Genomic DNA, 20205 nt, shown 5'->3' on the forward strand with positions numbered 1-20205 from the left:
AAGAAAATATATGGTAAAAAAAATTTTAAATAGCATCATAGATTATATTATAAAAAAGTTTCCTCATGCACTCTGACTCCCATTCCCATTTCAGAATGGGACCCATTTCAGTGGTGCAGGTCACCAATTTCTTTTGTGTGCTTCCAGAATTGTCTCTCCTCTTTCTCCCTCCCATACGCGCACACAGTGAGCTATGCATGCTGTTCTGCCTCTGCTTCCTCCGCTTGGATTGGTTTAGGGGATTGGTCCACATAAACTCATGCAGAACCACTTCACTCTTCACAATGAGTTATAAGTTAGTCAGCAGCTTCAAACACGGGGCCCAACTGAAGCACTAAACTCTGGAGTCAGACTCTTGGCTTTGAGTACTGGCTCCACAATTTACTACTTGTGACATCTTGAGCAATTGACCTAAATTCTTTGTGCCTTGGTTTTCTCATCAATAAAATGGGGATGATCTAAACTTACTGCAAAGATGGGTGTGACACTTGGCATAGTGGCATCTACCTGCAGTTCCAGCTCCTCAGAAGGCAGAGGCAAGAGCATAGTTCAAGACCAGGAGTTCAGGACCAGCCTGGGCAACACAGGAAGCTCTGTCTCGCAAAAAAAGCGTGAAGATTCAGAGTTTGCACCTGTAAAATACTAATGACGTGTAATAATCACTCTGTAAAATGACATTTTTTTTTTGTTTCCAGCATGTTATTACTTTCTAGAAAATGCTGCAACGATTATCCTTGCATTAATATAAAAGTATATCTGGAGGCTAAATCACCAGAAATCAAATAGCATGTCTTCTTATGGTTTTTGTTTTGTTTCGTTTTTGGTATTGGGGATTGAACCCAGGGGCACTTAACCACTGAGCTACATCCCCAGACCTTTTTTATATTCTATTTAGTGGCAGGGTCTTGCTGAGTTGCTTAAGGCCTCACTAAGTTGCCGAGACTGACTTTGAACTCACAATCCTCCTGCTTCACCTCCTGAGCCGCTGGAATTACAGGCATGAGCCACCGCGCCCGGTGCATGTTGTGTGTGTGTGTGTGTGTGTGTGTGTGTGTGTGCACGCCCATGCGCTTGTTTAATGCTGTGCTGTGAGTCAACAAGGCACCAAGAATGCTAGCAAGCACCCTACCACTTTACTGCATCCCTGGCAGAGAATGTGCATTTTAAATTTTAGAGCCCTCCAAAGAGGCTGCTCTAGTAAATTGCTTATGAAAACCCTGGGAGAATGGTTACCTTTACCCCCATTCCTAGGCCAAACCCCTGTGCCGTCCAGCATTTTCTTCAACTTTGTCAGTAGAGTAGAGATAACCAGTATCCCATGTGTGTTTGGTGCACATTTCTTTAATTTTTAGTAAACTGTAGGGAGCTAATTTATCTGAAGCACTGAAAAAAAATGTTTGGGGGCATTAGTGGAGAATGTATTGATAAGCAAAATTATGTGCCTTTTGAAATAAGGATGGAAGAAGGATTTTTATTCTTTTAATACTATCAGAGGGGTCCAGAACCCCCCTAAAGGAAACAACATGCACAGCATATGACAGACCGTAATCCTCCACATAGATCAAGAAGGAAAGGAGGTTGTGTTTCCACGTAGCCTACAGAAAGCTGGAAAAGGATCTGCTCTCAACCTAATAGCAAGAAGAGGTCAGATAAACTACAAAATCACAACTCTTCTTGACCCTGTCAGAGAGATGGGGTCATAGTGCCACCAGGTAACCTAGAACTCATCTCAAGGAAGGCACCTCTGAGCACAGATGAGATGGGACCCAGCCCTGTAAGGCAGAGCAAGGAAGGAAAACAGCATGGGAAGGAAGAATTTTGCCAATTTTTTTTTCCTTTGGTGGTGCTGGGGATTGAACCCAGGGCTTTGTACATGCTAGGCAAGTGCTCTACCACTGTGCTACCTCCCCAGCCCCTTTTAAAATTTTTATTTTATTTTTGAGAGAAAGTCTTGCTAAGTTGCCCAGACTGACCTTGAATTTGTGATCCTCCTTCCTCAGTCGCCTGAGTCACTGGGGTTCCAGGTGTGCACCTCCATGACTAGCATTTGCTACCATTTTTCACAAACTGCTAAAGGCTGAGTGAGGGGTAACCTGGCAGAAGAGTCCCCAGAAGCTGACTCTCAAGAGTGCCAGGATTGACTTGTGGACTCTTCCCCCACAGACCTCTTAGGGGGCTCAGGAGGAAGATTAGGAGGCTGGAGAGAGCCTCCCTGGGTGGTGCCCCCTGGAGGAGTGGTGGATGCTGCTAAGGGAAAGCAGGAAGCCCCACCGGGACCCTTCTCCCAGGAGAAGGAAAAGGAGAAACAGAGGAAGAGGAGGAGGAGGAGGAAGAGGAGGAGGAGGAAGAGCTAACGACCTGAAGCTGCTGTGGAGGGGGCAACAAATTCCGCCCCCCACCCCCAGGAAATAGACGAAGATCCCTGCAGGAGGGGAGAGGTAAGACCGGAGGGCCAGGAAAGTCCTGGATTCAGGATACTCTTCCAGCCCTGGTTCTCGGACAGGGAGTTTTGCTCCCAGGACATTGACGATGCCTACAGATATTTTTGGCTGTCATAATTGGAGAAAGTTGTGTTATACCTAGGACTCTGATGGTAGAGATCAAGGATGCTACTAGCATCCTACCCAGCTGAGTGTGGAAGGCCTGGAGAAGGACTTTCTGTGGCACAGGCGCATGGGAAGGTCAAAAGCTCAGGGTAGAGCCACCACATTGGAAAAACCCAGGACCAAGCAGAAGGTAATGCTAGAGCGATCTGAAGCCCAAGGTACATGGAAGGTAACCAACCATAGCAACAGCAAAGCCCAAGCCCAGGAAAACTCCTGACCCGGCTGACGCCACCCTCCTCCACACCCCACACACACACACACACACACAGCCAAGCAAAAGAGCAAAAGAGGCATACCCATTTCTAACCACAAGTACTACTCATCTCAACTCATCTCAGTCTCTACTTTTCTACCTAAGATGACCAGCATTTCTTTTCTTTTCTTTTCTTTTTGCTGGTACTGGGGATTGGACCCAGGGCATTCTACTTCAACATCCCCAGATCTTTCCATTTCTTTTCTTTTGTGACACAGGGTCTCTCTAAGTTGCTGAAGCTGGCCTTGAACTTGTGATCCTCCTCCCTCAGCCTCCCAAGTCCATGGGATTACAGGTGTGTACCACCAAGCCCACTTAAGATGCCCAGCATTTAATAAAAAGAATTATGAGACTTATAAAAAAATAATTGAAGAAAAAGTAAAAACATTACCCACTGTCAAGAAATGAAAGAAGCGAAGATGGTGGACTGAGGGGGGCTTCGGTCATCCGGCAGTCTGGCCTCTGGGCCTGGGGTAGGCAGGCCCCGGGATGCCGATTGCATCTGCTGGACCATGAGAGGATCCTTATCACATAGGAAGAACATTTTCCTGGCTTTGTCTTCTAGAGGGGGTCGTCCTGCAGCTTCTGTTATGCCACTCTCCCTGTTGACGTGTGGGTACCTTCCTACACTTACCTCTATGGTTTGGAATAGGAGACGGTTTTTCTTTTGTTCCACCTTTCGGATTCAACACAGAGAAGCCCCTAAGATGTGGTTATCCTGCTGACTTCTCCAGGAAGGAAAAAGAAACTGACAGGAGTCTTCTGATGCAATTTGCTTTAATTATCAAGAAATCACTTTGCAACCCGAAGGCTGAGGTTTAATTTGAAACAGGTGCTTAGGTTGTGGTATTTGTGAATTCTTTGCCTTTTTTCTAAATGAGAAGACTAAATAAATGGCAAGGACAGATGACTCCAGGGTTTAAAAACATGTCTTCCAGTTTCAGTCCCTATTATGGTAAGCACATTTAAGACTGCAGCAGTAAGTTCCAAGTATTTGTTGGACTTTGAAAAGAAAGAGATGTTAAAAAGTTACTTACATACATCTCTAAACCCTGGTTCATCTTGTGACATAGATTTACTGGACAGAAACAAAGGCCCAGTTTTGCAGTTAACTCTTTGATATGATAAGGAAACGTAAAGACAACTATCAAGATTGATTTTGTATCTGAATAAACCTTCAGAGTTTCGTGCAAATACACATTTTTTACCTGTGTAAATTCACATTTGTGGTTGAAAGGAGGAATTTTCTGCCTGGAAAAGGAAACTTGTTGACTTTCTCAAAAGTCTTGGGACATTTGCTACTTTAAAATTTTTTTTCATTCTTTTACGGAAGGACCTGATTGTGTAGCAGCTGACCCTGAGAATACCTGCTTACATTTAGTGGAAAGAATGGTAAAAGCAAACAACCCAGTTTGAGTCCAGTGATTGAGCCCTATTCACCTCCCTGGGATGAGAGGCTGCTTAGGGCGGTTTTATGCGTCCTGTTCTCTGGAGTCTCATGGCAGGTAAGACTTACTTTTCCATGTGACCAAGGCTTGGGAAAAAAGGAGCATGAGTGTAATGGACATCTTACTAAAAGTGAGAAGATGGGATAGACCCTCTGGTATAATCTGCTTCCAACTTTGGACATAGAGAAGTGGAAGGAAAAAAATGAGAAATCTCCATATATATAACTCCATTCTCCTGAGACAAAGAAATAAAAATGTCTTATGGAGCACCATCTGATTTCTTTGGGATTTTACATTATAGTTCCATTTTTTTAAAAATCATAAATAACTTCCTTCAACTCAGATGGGTACTTGGATTTGTTTTTCTAGGTGATAAGTGTAATGTTAAACTGTAAAGGTTGGGACTTGGGTAAATTTCCCCCAGTTGGAATTGGACTTTCTCCTCAGCAAATGGGTCTGTCCTCAGAAGAAATGTCCCCAATCCTGTGGTTGGGTAATCATAGATTTAGAATAAATTCAGGATCTGGAAAAAACCTTAAATAAGAAAAATAGGTTTAATAAGAAGTGTGAATCTTGTGTTTGCTTCATTATAGATTTAGAAGAAATTCAGGGTTTGAAAACAACTCAAGAAATATGAATCTTCCTTTCAAAGTTATATTATAAGATGAACAGACTATAGAGGAAACCTGTCCTTGCTTGCAAGTAGACAGAGGCCCATTGTATGAGAGGAAAAAATGAAATGACCAATAAACAGAGTCATAGATGACCCCATGTTAGAGGAAGACCACAGGAGAAACAGAATTTCAGCACAGAGATGAAAGCTCGAAGATTCAAATGGGGATTCTAGAAACAAAATATATGTATGTGTGTGTGTGTGTGTGTGTGTGTGTGTGTATGTGTATATATATATATGATAACAGAGATAAAGAATATCTTCAATGACCTCATCATCACACTTGATACAGCTAAGGAAAGAATTTAAAAACCTTATAGGGCCAGGGCTGTGACTCAGTGGTAGAGTGCTTGCCTAGCACTTGTGAGGCACTGGGTTCAATCCTCAGCACCACATATAAATAAAACAAAGGTATTGTGTCCATCTACAACTAAAGACATTAAAACAAACAAACAAACAAAAAAACCCTACAATTTGCTGTGGATCTTTGGACATCTTAATCTCTCAGAGCCAAAAGTTTCTTATCAAACTGAAAAGAAGAATTTTGCTGGGCAAGGTGGCACGTGCCTGTAATCTCAGCAACTTGGGAGACTGAGGCAGGAGGATCACAAGTTCAAGGCCATCCTAGGCAACTTAGTAACAGCCTATCTCAAAATAAAAATAATAAAAGGCTGGGAATGTAGCTCAGTGATAGAGTGCCCCTGGGTTCAATCCCCAGTGCCCCCCCCAATCAACTAAAATAAATAAACAAAGGGGCTAGGGATGGAGTTAGTGACCGAACACTTGCTGAGCATGCAGAAGACCCTGGATTCCATCCCACTGTGCAAAAATGTCTCTGGAAGTGTTTTTTTTTTTTTTTTTTTTTTTTTTTTTTTTCTGTCAGAGACAGAATGATTTCTTTCTCTCTCTCTTTTATTTATTTTTTCTCATCAGTTCTGGGGAATGGAACCCAGGGTCTCAGGCATACTAGGCAAGTACTGTATCATTAAGTTACATCCCTTGCTCTTCTTAAATTTCTTCCTTCCTTCCTTCCTTCCTTCCTTCCTTCCTTCCTTCCTTGTTTCCTTCTTTCTTTCTTTTCTTCTTTCTTTCCTTCCTTCCTTCCTTCCTCTCTTTCTTCTTTCCAATACTGGGATTGAAGCCAGGAACACTTGACCACTGAACTACATCTCCAGTCTTCTTTATTTTTTATTTGGAGGCAGGATTTTACTGTTGTGCAGGCCAGCCTCCAACCCTCCATCTTCCTGCCTCAGCCTCCTGAGTCTCTGGGATTGCAGGTGTGCACAACAGCACCTTGCTAGAGGGAATTCGTTTTATTCTTGACAGGTTTGGTATATGAAACGTAGTACTTCCCAAGGTCTTAGGCTGCTTGCACTTCTAATGACCACAAGGGAGAGAGTGCCTGCCTCATCTGCACTTAACACAGAGATTCATTTTCCAACTTCAGCACCTGCTCTGGAACCATCTTTCTAGGCTAGCAGTCAGCCAGGGAACGGAGCTTGAGATCCAAGGACTCAAAATCCCAGCTTGCCTTGCAAACACATGGAGTGGATGAGGATGGCCCAAAGGGTGCTGGGACTTTCCCCTTGGCCCTGTGGCCTGGGTCACTGAGGCTGGCAGGTGTGGAGGTGGGCAGGTGAGACTGAGTCATGCGGGACACTGGGCGTGGCTTCCTGGATCAGCTCCAGAGTTGACATGCAGTTTCCAGTAACGGGCGGCTGAGCTGGGCTAATTGCTGCTGCTGCTGCTGCTGCTTCAGCCCCAGCCCAACCCTGCACGTAGCTGGAGAAGGAGGAGGAGGAGTGTTATGGGGCAGGGATGAGGAGGCCGTTCCCAAGGGGTGGACACCTTGAGGGTCTCATGATCTGGAAAGTTAGTCCTCAACCTTCCCACAGGGTCAAGGAGTCCCTGGAAAGCAACACTAATTGAATCCACCCCAATCCCAGGTGTGTCTTTATGTCAATAGGGCACTTTTCTCAGCTGGAGAGCTGGTGCACGCCTATAATCCCGCGACTCCAGAGGCTGGCGCAGGAGGGTCAAACTTAGCAAGACCCTGTTATCAAATAAAACAAAATAAAATAAAAAGTGCTGGGGGAATAAAATACCTCAGTGGCAGAGCCTTTTCCTAGCGTGTGCAAGGCCCTGGGTTCAATCCTCAGCACCGCCAAAATAAGATAGGGCCCTTCACAAACTGCACATCTGCTGGTAGAATTTCAGGGGCCAGTACAGCAGTAAGACAAGTGGTCTGTTTTGCACCTATCAAAGTAGAGTCAATTGTGGGCTTGAGGGAACAGGGAAGCCAGGTTCAAGTACTGATTTTCTAAACTTTCTAGCTCTGAAAACCTGAGCTATTTCTTAAGCTCTCTAAAGCCTCAGTTTCCTCATCTGTAAAATGAGGCACTTGCCTGGAACTTGTAGACTTGTTCGGAGGTTTTAGGAGTTGCCTCTGTGAAAGGCAATAACTTAGCCAGGCACAGTGGTGCACACTTGTAATTCAAGTGACTCAGGTGGCTGAGGCAAAAGGATGGCAAGTTCAAGGCCAGCCTGGGTAACTTAGACTCTGTGTCAAAATAAAAAATAAAAAAGGAGTGGGGAGTGTAGCTTAGTGCTAGAGTACTTCTAGGTTCAATCCTGAGTGCCACAAAATTAATAAATAAATGGCAGTAACTTGACACAGAGCCTATTACCTCATAGGTGCTCAATAAGGGACCAGCTGTCAATATTAAGCCCAGGCTCTGTATCAGCATTCTGTGTGACTTTGAATGAATCATCTTCCTTTACCAAGACTCATATTCCTCAACTACAAGATTAGGGTTGTTCTAGATCTAGTGCTCTGTTCTACAAACCATTGGTTAACGGTTATGATGTGGGACTCACATAAGTTGTTTGCTTTTCCTGACCAGAGATGCGGTAGGGGAAAAAATATCTGAAGAGCTATTGTGTACACGTGAGGTTCTGCTGATTCTCCTCAGTCAGCAGGGAGAGAGGTACAGAGAGAGGAAGGACTGCTGGGCCGTGGTGGCATCTTTGGGCACTCCCCTTAGGCAGCCTTGCCCAGCCCAGAAGGTCATCTGCATGATGACCTCCAGTGTTCATGAGGGTCATAATATACCATGCACTGAACTGAGCTCCAAATGGTCTCGCAGGTGTTAAAACGTAAGTAACACTTCCCGGCAAATATAGAGGTCTCTGACCCCCATTACAAACCTCCAGAGCGGAAGGGGCCGGCTGGGCTTCCGGCTCATGAGCATCACTGTCCCCTCTTCCCGACCCCATCATTCATCTATTTATTAACATCTTCAACAAGCCATCATTTTGCCAGGTAGAGAGGGTAACAAACATTCTCCCAGAATGGAGTCGCGGTGGGAGGCAGGCACGCCCCAAGGGCCGCACAGGTGTTGTGTGGTGGCAATGGTGGTAAACTCAAGACACATAGCAGGCAGCATGTTCCCACCTTTTTTTTTTTTTTTTTTTTTTTTTTTGTGGTGCTGGGGATTGAACCCAGGGCCTTGTGCTCTACCAACTGAGCTATATCCCCAGCCCCTCCACCTTTTTTTTTTTTTTTTTTTTGAGACGGGAGCTCACTGTGTTGCCCAACATCAGGCTCAAGTCATCCTCCCGCCTCAGCCTCCCAAGTAGCTGGGACTACAGGTGCCACCAGTGCACCAGGCTCAGCCCGATTCTCCTTCTGCAGAAATGGTCCAGCAGACAAACCAGCGCACCATGGCCAGGTCTCCCCAGTTTTAAAGAGAATCACAAATTTGGGCTTTTTTTACAAATATTGTTTCCAATTTTAAAATGTCAGCAACTTCCTCACTGTTTGGTGTTCATTGCTGACATATCTGTAGTACAGGGCATGGTGAGTGACCAACAGTCCGCCGGACACATAGCCGGTGTGCTGTGCAGGGCCCTGCACTCAGGGTACAGAGTCTCAAACTTGAGCTTAATGCTCTGCTGTGGCCGTTTTGAAATTGTAAATAACTTTTAAACAAGGGCCAAAGTTTCCTCTTTGTGCTGGGTCCTGCAAATTCTGTAGCTGGTTCCGACTAGAGGGAAGGACTGAACCCACCTGGTGGAGGAAGGGCAGAGCGGAGGCCAGGAAATGGCCTCAAGGAAGAGGCCAGTTGCCCCTACTCCAGGGAGGACATAGACAGTATAAACAAAAGGCTGATCGCAGCCGGGGTCGAGTCTGGTTGTGAGCGATGTAGTTGTGTGAGACTGGTGTGTGTGTTAGTATGTGAGTGTGGAGTGATTATGAGTGACACACATAAGCATATGTGCGTATGAGTGTGTTCCAAGTGTGTGAGTGCATTATGGGCAGGGATGTGTGATGTGTGTATGAGTGTGTTATGTGTGCAAGTGTGTGTGAGTGTGGTGTGTGAGTGCCTATGTCCTGGTGTGTGGAAGGGGTGGTCAGGGCAGGGAGAGTCACAGAGCAGTTTAACAAATATTTATGGAGTACCTTCTGTGCACCAGGCGCTGTGCAAGGCGCGGGGTTGAGTAAGCCCAGCACTTGCCCAAAGGCACTCAGGACCCAGTAAGGGAATGAGATGTGTAAACAGATAACCACAGCGAACGGGCAGACAGACACAAGCCCCTTTATAAAAATTCCAGTTCTGCCCCTACTCCACTGGACGGCTGGCTCAAAAGCTAGGTTTCCCCCAAGTGGTGGGAGGGGTGGGGCTATGTGGGATTCCGGGAACCAACCCCAGGGAGGCCCAGGGCAGCAAACTCAGCCCCACTGGGCCTGGGCCCTGCCCCCTCCAGGCACACCCAAACAGGAGGGGTGACCTCCCTCTGACCTGCCTAGCAACACACCCAACCCCAGAGAAGTTGATAAGAGGTGACCAGCAGCTCAAGGCAGGATATAAACAGCCCAGCCCCACCCCCAGTCCAGGACACACCCGAGGGGACCCAAGGCAGGTGGGCAAGAGACAGGGCCACCACTGAGTGCGAGTCCATTCCAAGGCCCTCAGTTAGGTAAGGAGGACTGGCTCCTGGCAGAGAGGGCACTGGAGAGGGGGCCAAGAATGGCTGGCCTAGATCTGTGTGAGGACTCTGCGGCGTTCCGAGGGGGTGGGAGGGTAGAGAGCCCTGTGGAGGAGAAAGGTATCGTGGGTAAGAAATGTGTCCCGGGTCCAGGCTCTGCCCCAGGCACGGGCAGGCATACTGGGTTCTGGTCCCTACTCTCCCCTGGCCAGTGACCTTGGGCCAGGCTCTGGCTTCATCAGAGAAATGGGACGCCCAGTCTCCTCAGAGGCTGTGGGGTGGATCCAGTGAGATAATGCGATGAAGAAAGCGCCTCGTAACTGAAAACAGCAGGACAAAGGTCAGCACGCAGCGTGGGCCAGCAGCTGCTCCCCAGCCCTTCTGCAGAGCTGGAAGGCGCTCGGCGCCATATGCTCAGCCCTCCAGCCCCACATGTGCCCTCTGGTTGAATCTCACTGCTGGGATCTCCTATGGGACCTGAAGAAATGGAGGACCAAGGACGGCTTAGCGAGTGTTTCTTGGACTGCCAAAGACCATTCCCACTTTTGTCTGGGTGACCTTAGGCAATATTGGGTCACCTCTCTCAAACTCAAAAGGATTCTGGAGATAATGTGGTAGAGCACATAGCACAGCGGATGCTGCCTATGAATTCTCAAGACATGAAATCCTTATCATGCTGAATGGTTACCAAAGTTCCCCCAGCTAAGAGGCCTTCTCAGCCTGGGAGCCAGGCCTGCCTAAACCTGAGCCCTTGCCCACCTCTCTCTTTGGCTAACTTCACTATTGTCTCCAAGCGCCCCACTCTCCTTTCCACCACAGCGCAAGCTCCATCTCTACACATACCCACCGTCTGAGAGCTCTTCTTCATCAGCATCCCTTCAGCGAGTAATCTGCTATTTCCAAGACAACTGAGCAGTATTTCGAATTTAGGGAGTAGGTTATTCCTATGCCCTATGGAATCCCAAGCCTCAAACTTAAGGAACTTTCCACCTGGAAGCTATTTTTCATAAGTAACCCTCTGGAAAGTCCCATCAATGAAATGTTCTCTCTAAAACTAGATACATGCCAGGCAAGGTGGCACACGCCTATAATCCCAGGGACTCAGGAGCCTGAGGCAGGAGAATCTCCATTTTGAGGCCAGCCTGGGCAATTTATCAAGACTCTGTCTGAAAATAAATAAAGGACTGGGGATGTATTCAGTGGTACAGTGCCCCTAGGTTCAATCTCTAGTACCATAAATCAATAATCAATCAATCAATCCAGATACATCATCACTGTGGAAACAGTGATGCAGTTTTGGAATCTGCTGAGGATTGAATTGGAAGTTAGTGAGGTTGGAGAAGCTCCCTAGGGGAGGCTAAAGGACAGAACCAAGGTACATCACCAAACCTCACGCTCTGCATCTGTGAAATGGGAATCACAAGTCTCTCTTCTTGGGAGAAGATGCAGAGTGACTTTAGCTCAGTGCCTGGCAGAAGTCACGCTGTCAACAAATCTCAGTTCCTTCCCCTATTCTTTCTCATCAAGCACTCCTCTCCATTTTGCTTTGCTTTTTTTCCTTTACAAGATCATAACTCTGATTTCATACCAGACGCAAAAGCTGGGATTCATGTTACAGATATTCAACTTGCAGTCAACTTGGCTGGAACGCAAAAGCACCTCTTTATTCCACAAGGCTGGACATGCAATTCGAGGCTTCTTGGAGAACATCAGGTTCAAATCCCTGTCCTACAGGAGGAAGCAGCCCCAGAGAATAGATGTGGCCAAGGTCACCGAGCACATGAGGGGTGGTGGCATGACGGCCCCAGTCCCCAGCTTCCGAAGCTCACGTCCTTGCTTGGGTGACATCTTGCACACTTTCCCTGTTGTAAACCACCTCGCCTGTCCTCTTTGCCCCCAGTCAAGGTCCTACAAGCCCTACTGACCTGCTTCCCAGCCCACGCTTGCCTCTGCCTTCACCCTCAGTCCCGTAGACCCCTTCCTTCTCCCCTCTCCCAGCCCCAGGCTTTATCTAATCCCTAAATTTCAGTACACGGATGGCAGAGACAAAGGTTAGAAAAAGCACAGAAGGCACTTTATTGGAGGTCTCGGCCTCCATTCACAGAAGAAAGGAGCCAGGAGCCCAATCTTGAGGGGTCTGGCAGCAGCCCTCCTCTCACTGGCCAGGTAGGGTGACAAATCTGGCCACAGTCTCAGGGAGAGAGGAGGGGGGAGGGGAATGCTTTACAAAAAAATAGATCTCTATGTACATCTGACGTATTTATAACACATAAATTAGGGATGCTCTGACCCCCGCCGTGGAACCCAAGCACTGAACAGGGAGGTGGAAGCCAGTCCAGAAAGGAGAGGCTGGGACACTGCCCTGTCCCCACTGTCCTGGTGCTCCCAAAAGTCTCCGTGGCTGAGTCCAAGCATCTGCCAAGGGGAGATGTCATCAGCAGCAGCGTTTGGATTGGAAGGAGCCAACCAGCAGCTGTAGAGTCAGCGAGCAAGTCGCTTCAAACCCCAGGGCTTATATTCCAAAAGGAGGGCAGAGGAGAGGCTGCAGGCTCTGCTCCAGGACAAGGCCACACCAGACTTCGGCTTCTCCACAGCTCTGCAGGGAACACATCCAAGTGGAGGAACTTCCACACCTGCCTGGCCTCTGGGAGGGCTGCAGGCCTCCAGTCCGAGTCACTGAGTTTGGTCCGGGTCTAGTTCAGATCCTCAGTTCCGACTCTGGACCACCTCTTCTTCCTTCCAGCCACTGGAGTTTTTGCCGAACTTGTAGACCAGTCGGCGGCCATCTACCCGTTCCAGGATCTCGCGCTTGTAGTAGTACCTGGGCCAGGAGTAAGGTGGTCAGAGGTGCACAGGCGGGAGACGTGGCCTGCACTGCAGCTGCCTCCCATCTGGCCCGAGTTTTGGTTGACCTGTCCCCTCTGGTCTGCAGTCAGACCCACCTAAGCCTGACCCACACTTCTCTTCCCATTGGCTGTGGACACACCGGCCTGTCGATGTGGCCAGGGCACCTGCTTCTGCACTTGCCTGTTTGTGTCTTATGGCTACGTTCCGGGCCTTTTCATGAAGGCACACGGATGGAGGGCTGGAAGGGACCCTAGATATGAGCGAGGCCATCCTGCGGCAATAGGAGGAAACTGAGGACCAGAGACAAGCAAGCAGAGCCCGGGCCCAGGCACAGCCATGGTCCTTCCAGCGCCCTCCAGGTGCCTTTCTTTGGACCACCTTGCAGATAACACAGGATGTTAGCTGAGTCCACTGCGCCTGTGCCATGCCAGGCTAACACTGCCTCCACGCCACCATTTGACCTACCCGGGCAGTGGGCATGGTCACCACCCTCACTCCACAGGAGCCCAGGGGTCACGGGGGCGGGGTACCCAAACAGCTGGCCAGATCGGCAAGTCCCTGGATGCCCAGCCCAGCCCTGAGTCCACGGCTCTCCTGAGAGTCTCACCTCATGGCCCGGCTCAGCTTCTCGTAGGTCATGTTGCTGTTTTTTTTCTTTTGGCCCCAGAGCTGGGCCACAGCCTCAGAGCGCAGGAACTTGAAGACACCTTCATGCCGGTTCTCCCATTTCATGAGGCCTTCGTTGAGCTCCGGGTGGATGAGGATGTCCCGGATAAACTCCCACAGGTGGGTGCCTCTGGGGGCTACAAGGCCATATCCCTTCAGTCAGTGGTCCAGGGCGGCCCCTCTCCCCAGACCAGCTGACGCTAACCCCAGCCCTGCACCTGCTGACTAGTGGCCAGAGCAGGGAGCAAAACCTTCCAGAAACCCTCTACAGCGCCCTTGGAGTGTGTGTTGTAGCGGCCGCTAGCCTCCTCATGTCCCCCCGGACAAGGTGCGCCAGGAAGACGGGACACTTCTTGCACAGCGCAGACGTTTCACTCGTGACAATATCGATCAAATGTCTGGCTGGCACAGATGGTGACAAGGACCACTATGGCCGGCAGGGGCTCACAGGTGGGTGGGGACTACAGAGGAAGCAAACACACCAAGTGGTGAGAGCTTGCTGAGTATGCGACAGGGAACTAGCCCCAGGCTGGGGGAACAGGGGGCAGCTTCCTGGAAAAACAACCCCTGAGGACAAGAAGAAACCGGGGCAGGGTGTATGTGCATTTGTGCATGTGTGCGTGTGGGAGGGACAGGGAAAGGCGAGAAAGGCCTTCAGGGCGACCTCCAGAGGCTCAGAGCAGCTGGAGCACACAAGGCCGAAGCCCCTTCCCCGCCACCCTCAGCAGGCTGGTGTCTAGTGTCTCAACCCAGGGCCGCTCTCGGGGACCCCTGGCACCCACCAGCCACCTCACACACCACCCAGGGTATCCCAGCAGACAGTGGCCAAGAGCAGGCGGAAGTGGAGCGGGTGGCCTGGAGACCTGAACACTATGCCCTGCAGCCTCAGGCTCCCCTCCCCTCCAGGGCACGTGCTGGTCTCTGCAGTCAAGTGTGGACCGATGCCATGCGGCCCTCCTCCCCAGCAGGGCAGCCAGAAGCAGTGAAGGGGGAGGCCGTGGGCGGCCAGAGGGAGCCCAGCGGGGGCCCAGGCTGCGCGGTTCACCCACCGTGCTTACTCTTCTTGCCCTCCAGGCACTCCCAGTACTCCTTGCTCAGCTTCCTTGGGCGGCCCCGTTTCCGCTTGGCGTGCTTGCTTTCCCCCTTCTTATGGTCAGGAAAGCCATCTGGGGGGGCGGGAGGAAGGTCGAGAGGGTGTTCATTACGGCCAGCAGCCCCTATCCAGGAAACCCTGCAGGAGCAGGGAGGAGGGTGGGGCCCGGGCGCCTCCCGCACTCACCTCTGGGGAAGAGCTTGCTGTCAGTGGGGTCTAGGTCCACGTCACTTCCACCGGAGTCTGAGGAGTGGGGGCTCTGGGAAGTACCGGTCCCTGGGGGGCGGGATGGAGTGAGTGCCCTGGCCAGCCTACCGGCTGCCACCCAGGGCCCAGGTTCTGAGGACATGCTGCCCGGCCAAAGGCCTGGATTCCAGTGCTGGGACCCAGACAGAGCAGGGCACGGAGGACTCACCTGCGGTGGAGACGTCAGAGCTGCCCGGGGAAGGGGCTCCTGCACCATAGCTGCCTGCGTAGAAGGGGCTGGCCTGGTGGCAGTCTTCCAGCAGCTCCTGGGTGAAAGGGCTTCCCTGGTCTGGGAGGAAGAGGAGGCAGCAGAGGGCTCAGGGGACCAGGCAAGCACAGGTAAGGCTCCCCAGGACCTGCTGATCAGCTGCTGGGATTTTTCTAGTTGGGGAAGGAGGAAGTCTGGGGAGGGGCGATTTCTAGCACTCTAGGTAGGGCCAGGGATGGGACGGACAGGCAGAGCTGGGGAGGGGGAGAAACTGAGTCTCACCAAAGGGGCCTGGGTCTCCTAGGGTCTCCTGGAAAGCCATGCCATCCTTCTCCAGCAGCTCTATGATCCAGCTGAGTTCGTCGGTCGAGCTGGAAGCTGATAAGAAGGAAGGAGGGGTCACGTTCCCCCGCCCCTCCCTCAGGGGCCCTCTCAGGCTGCACCCTGCCCTGGCCCAGGGCTCCAGGCCCACCCTCTCCTCCACTCCGAGACCCCCCATGGCACCAGTGGCCTGGACTCACTGAGGTCCCGCAGCTGGGCATGGAGGTGGTCCCCCAGAGGCCCAAAGACCAGCCGCAGCTCCTCAAGGGCACAGTTGCAGAGGGTGGCCCCGTCCATGTCACACCGTGAGAAGTCAATGGAGCTGGCGTCGTATTTGTTCTTCTCCACTTGGTAGCTGATCCAGTCCAGGACCTGGGCCTTCGACCAGAACTGGGGCTGCTCCCCCAACCAGCTGGCCTTCTCTGCAAAGGGCCCAGCACAGTAACTGGGTCAGCACAGCCCCGTTTCTGGTGCCCCTTTGGGATCCTTCTTTTGGTATCAGACATTGAACCCAGGGGCCCTTAACCACTGAACCACATCCTCAGCTTCCCCCGACTTTTTTTTTTTTATTTTGAGACAGGGTCTCACTAAGTTGCTTAGGGCCTCAGTCGCTGAGGCTGGCTTCGAACTTGTGGCCCTCCTACCTCAGCCGCCCAAGTTGCTGGGACTAAGGCGTGTGCCACCATGCCCAGCCCTCTGGGATCCGGTGTGCGCTCCCACCTCATTTCTCAGAAAGCCCTCCCAGGAACCGGGGAGAATGTGGCCCTCACAACACCTGCTCCCGGTTCCTCACTCGGCCCGGCCCGCCACAGTTCCTGCGACTCCCGCCACCTCAGCCCCTAGTCCTGGAATTCACTTGAAGACCCTCTCCCTGCCTGTTCCCCCAGTTACCAAACAGGCTCTCAGAGACCGTGCCTCCCTCCGTCCCTGAAGGTACCCCATCCCACGTCACACACCTGTTCCCTCCAGCGACATCTGTGGGTTGCTCAGGGTCAGCACCAAGTCATCAGCCCCAAAGGTGGCAGCGGGGGGAACAGAGGCCAGGGTGGGGTCCTCCGAGCTGTACATAGCACTGAAGTAGTTGCTAAAGACGTTGCTAATCTCACAGGTTGCAGCCATGAGGCTACCTGGGGAGAGGGGACAAGGTTGGTGAAGGCAGCAGGCTCCTCCCCTTACACCGCTGGCTACTCTGTTCTGGCCAAGCCTGGGCTGGAGTGACCCAAGGGGCAGCACGGTCAGCATCTGCATACACCCTCTCTTCAAAAAGGGCTTCTAGATTCAGAACAAAGTGGGGCCACTAGACCTTCCTGCTGGGGCTCCCTGCTCAAATCGCCCAGAGCCCTTAAGCCGGAGCTGCCAAGTCCTTGTCCCTCCTACAGACAGGACACCTTGAGTCCCAGGACGCCCCTACTGCCCTATGCTCCTGCTGGGAAATTGCAGACTAGAGGGAGCAGGTTCAGAACTGCAAATCCACTCGATTGTCCCCAGTTTCACAAGGCCAGGGAGCATGGCAGGTGGGAGGCCTACCGAGTGGCGGGGTGCGGGGCGGCAGGCAGGCAGGCTTCGGAGGTCACAGGTGGAGAGAAATCCAGGCGGCCAACAGCTCCGCCAGGTAGCAGTGAGGAGTCTGGCCACTGCGCTCCCCCACCCGTCCTATATAGAGCGGCCGGAGCTCCTCCCCACGCCCAGGTCTTCGGAGTGTGTCCCGGCGGTAACCTGAGCTGGTGGCTCATTGGATGGAGGGGATTTCCTGGCCCTCAGACTGGGCTCCTGGGCCCAGGTGATTTGCATATTCTTTGCCACTTGGCCCGGATCCTAGCAGGCGGTGCTGGGAAATCAGGCCCGGCTGGTTTAATGATTGTCAGAGTCTGTCATCCTGCACCCTCTGGGGTTGGGCCCAGGGCACTGACCTGGGCAGGTGGCGGGAACACTGCTGGGGTGGGCATTTGTGCTTCTGGCCACCCTCTGGCTCAGGAAATTCCTCATGGGGGCCAGGCCAGGGATGGGCTAGGGAGGGGAAACCAGAACCCCTGACTGAACCCTGGCCCTGCCCCTAACTGTCTGGAGAACTGGGGACAAAGGAGCCTAGTAGGAGAGCAGTTATTGAGGTTTAGGGATTTTCTCCACAACACCTAGGATTTGAAGAGCGAGATGACTCTCCAAGGCTCCATGCACGGCAGTAATCATGGGCTAATGGGTGTGGCCTGTCCAAGTGGCGTAGCCCCAGGCTCCAGGGTCCCCAGCCCGCCCAGGAGTCCATTCATGCATCCGCTTCATTCTTTGCCTGCCTAGACCCCACCCAAGCATCAAGGTTTCTGGAGCCACTTATGGTGAGATCTGGCTGTACTTAAAAGTTCCTCCTTCAGCTGGACATGGTGGCTAATGCCTGTAATCCCACCTACTCAGGAGGCTGAAGCAGGAGGATTACAAGTTTGAGGCCAGCCTCAACAATTTATCTCAAAAAGTTAAAGGGCCAGGGGATGTAATTCAGTGGTAGAGCACCCCTGGGTTCAATCCCCAGTACCACCACAAAACAAACAAGCAAAAAACCTTCCTCTTGATGCCTAATTTAGGAGCCCTCCCAGTTTACCAGTACCTGTCTGCTGCCCTCTACTGGTCAGAAGCCTGACCCCCTGGGTCATGTCATTGGAAGAAGGGAATCCTGTGGCATTAGTTTCCTATTTATCAAGCTCTTTGTTTGTTTTAGCAGTACTGGGGATTGAACCCAGGGCACCGTACCACTGAGCTACATCCCCAGCCCCTTTCATTTTTTTATTTTGAGACAGGGTCTCACTAAGTTGCTTAGGGCCTTACTAAATTGCTGAGGCCGGCCTCAAACTTTTCATCCTCCCATCTCAGCCTCCCAGAGATCACTGAGATTACCACCACACCCAGCTCTCCAGTACTTTTTATTTTTTATTTTGAGTCAGGGTCCCACTAAGTTGCAGAGGCTGGCCTCAAACTTGTGATCCTCCTGCCTAACCTTCAGAGAGGCTGGGATTATAGGTATGTGCCACTGTGCCCAGCTTACCAAGAACTTTTAACATAAAAATCTTCACACAAAAATTCCAGTAAGCAATGTGCATCTTTTGTTGGTTGGTTTTGCAGTGCTGGGATTGTTGTTTGGTTTTGCAGTGCAGGGTCTTGTGCATGCTAAGCAACTGCTCTACCACTGAGTTACATCCCCAGTTTTTTGAGTCTCACTAAATTGTCCAAGCTGGCCTTGAACTTGCAATCTTCCCCCTCAGCCTCCCAAGTAGCTGAGGTTTTAGGTGCAACACTACTGCACCTGGCTAGTTACCTTCATTTTATAGGTGAGAAAATTGCAGGGGTGGAATGGCTTGCCCAGGCCAATGAGTTAGGTAAGTGGTGGGGCTGGAAAGGCACCAGTTCCCTATACCCTGAGCCTCTGGCTGCAGTCCTCCCCCTCAGTCTTGGGTGGAACCCTGGCCTCCCCTGTGGCAGAGAGTCCCACATGTCTGTGCTTCTATGAACTGAGTTCCAAATACAAGAGACTGTGTCCCACAGACCCCTGGAGACCCTGAGCAGAAGTAACAGGATGGTGAGGAGGTGGGAGATGGATGTTCTAGAGTCTACAAGAGATCTTGGGCAAGGCACAGGGATTCTGCACATCGATTTCTCCTTATTTAAACATACTGTTTGGCCAAGCGAGGTGGCACATTCCTGGAATCCCAGTGACTCAGGAGGCTGAGGCAGGAGGGTTATAAGTTTGAGGCCAAGCTGGGCAACTTAGCAAGACCATGGTCTCAAAAAGCAGGGAAGGGGTTGGGAATGTAGCTCAGTGGTAGAGCACCCCTAGATTCAATCCCAAATACCATGCAAAAAAAAGGAGGCGGGTTGGAGTAAATAATCCTAAAGGTCTCTTCCAGCTTTGTTTTGTGTGGTGCTGGGCCTGGAACCCAGGGCCTGGCAAGCTCCCTACCACCCTATACCTCCAGCCTCGAACTTGTTCAAGCATCTGAGATACAGGGTGTCTCTCTCCTTCCCATTCCCTTTATTGACAACACAACCCTGGGGCAGGGGTTCCACAGGTCACTTTAACAGAAGGTGACCACCTCCAGGTACCCCTCTCTGACTTGAGAGCGGGAGGATTTGCTTTTCCTCTTTCTTGTCTCTGAAAATACCGGGTGCCTAGGAGAGAGGGCTATTAATGTCCAGGGTCCCCTTCACTGGGCCAGGGGTGGCAGGAGAGCCAGGGGCTCTGGGCAGGATCTTTTCCAGCCCTTCAGGGGGCCACCCCCAAGGAGCCCAAGGCGGGCACACCCTCTATCCAGTCACTCACCCTGGAATGTGGGAGAACCAGCCACAGCCCCAGGGCTGCTCACGTGCTCCTGCCCTGGAGAGCACCTGGCCGGAGCTCCAGAGGCAGGGAGAAGAGGCGGCACAGAGCATAGGGAGAAGGTTACCAGCAACCCTGCCTTCATGAGGCTTCTCCCCAGAAGAAATGGAGCTAAGGAAATCCTCATGCTCGCGCCTCTCCAACTATTAATGCCTTCAATAACCAAATGAGGTAGAGAAGTGGCGTACTTGGACTTGGGGTCAGTGCCTTGGACGGCTGAGGAGGTTCGAGGACTGTGGTCAGACCAGCCATGGAGCAGGAAGCAAGGGGCCTTCCAAATACCACAGTGGCACTGCCTCACCTTCAGGACGGGAGGATGGCAAGCCCATAGCCCCCAGCCTTTAAAGGACAGGCACACTCAGCACAGCTGCTGGGGAGCAAAGGTGGGGAGTGAGTGCAGCAGGATACACAGCCCGGAAGCCTGTGCTGTGACACAGGAGGACTCAGACAGCAAGTGGCCGGAGGAGCTGCAGAGGCAGCACATCCAGCCTCTGC

General features: G+C 51.3%; 1 protein-coding gene across 2 annotated transcripts; it reads right to left on the reverse strand.

The window, feature by feature from the left end:
- Window positions 1–11630: 11630 nt before the first annotated feature.
- Elf3 (E74 like ETS transcription factor 3) lies at window positions 11631–17001 on the reverse strand. Of its 2 annotated transcripts, none has more exons than XM_047520852.1 (9): window positions 16878–17001; window positions 16307–16477; window positions 15551–15772; window positions 15312–15407; window positions 14991–15110; window positions 14762–14851; window positions 14532–14648; window positions 13424–13619; window positions 11631–12790 (listed from the first exon to the last, which is right to left on the reverse strand). In XM_047520852.1, exons 2-9 carry the CDS (start codon window positions 16467–16469, stop codon window positions 12676–12678), a joined length of 1119 nt encoding a protein of 372 aa, XP_047376808.1. In that variant the 5' UTR covers window positions 16470–16477; window positions 16878–17001; the 3' UTR covers window positions 11631–12675. The 2 variants fall into 2 exon arrangements, with proteins under 2 accessions (XP_047376808.1, XP_047376809.1); XM_047520853.1 differs by having other exon boundaries at window positions 16307–16473; window positions 16878–16965.
- Between the last annotated feature and the right edge of the window lie 3204 nt (window positions 17002–20205).

Source organism: Sciurus carolinensis, chromosome 12, assembly GCF_902686445.1.
Source record: "Sciurus carolinensis chromosome 12, mSciCar1.2, whole genome shotgun sequence".
Lineage (NCBI taxonomy): Eukaryota > Metazoa > Chordata > Mammalia > Rodentia > Sciuridae > Sciurus > Sciurus carolinensis.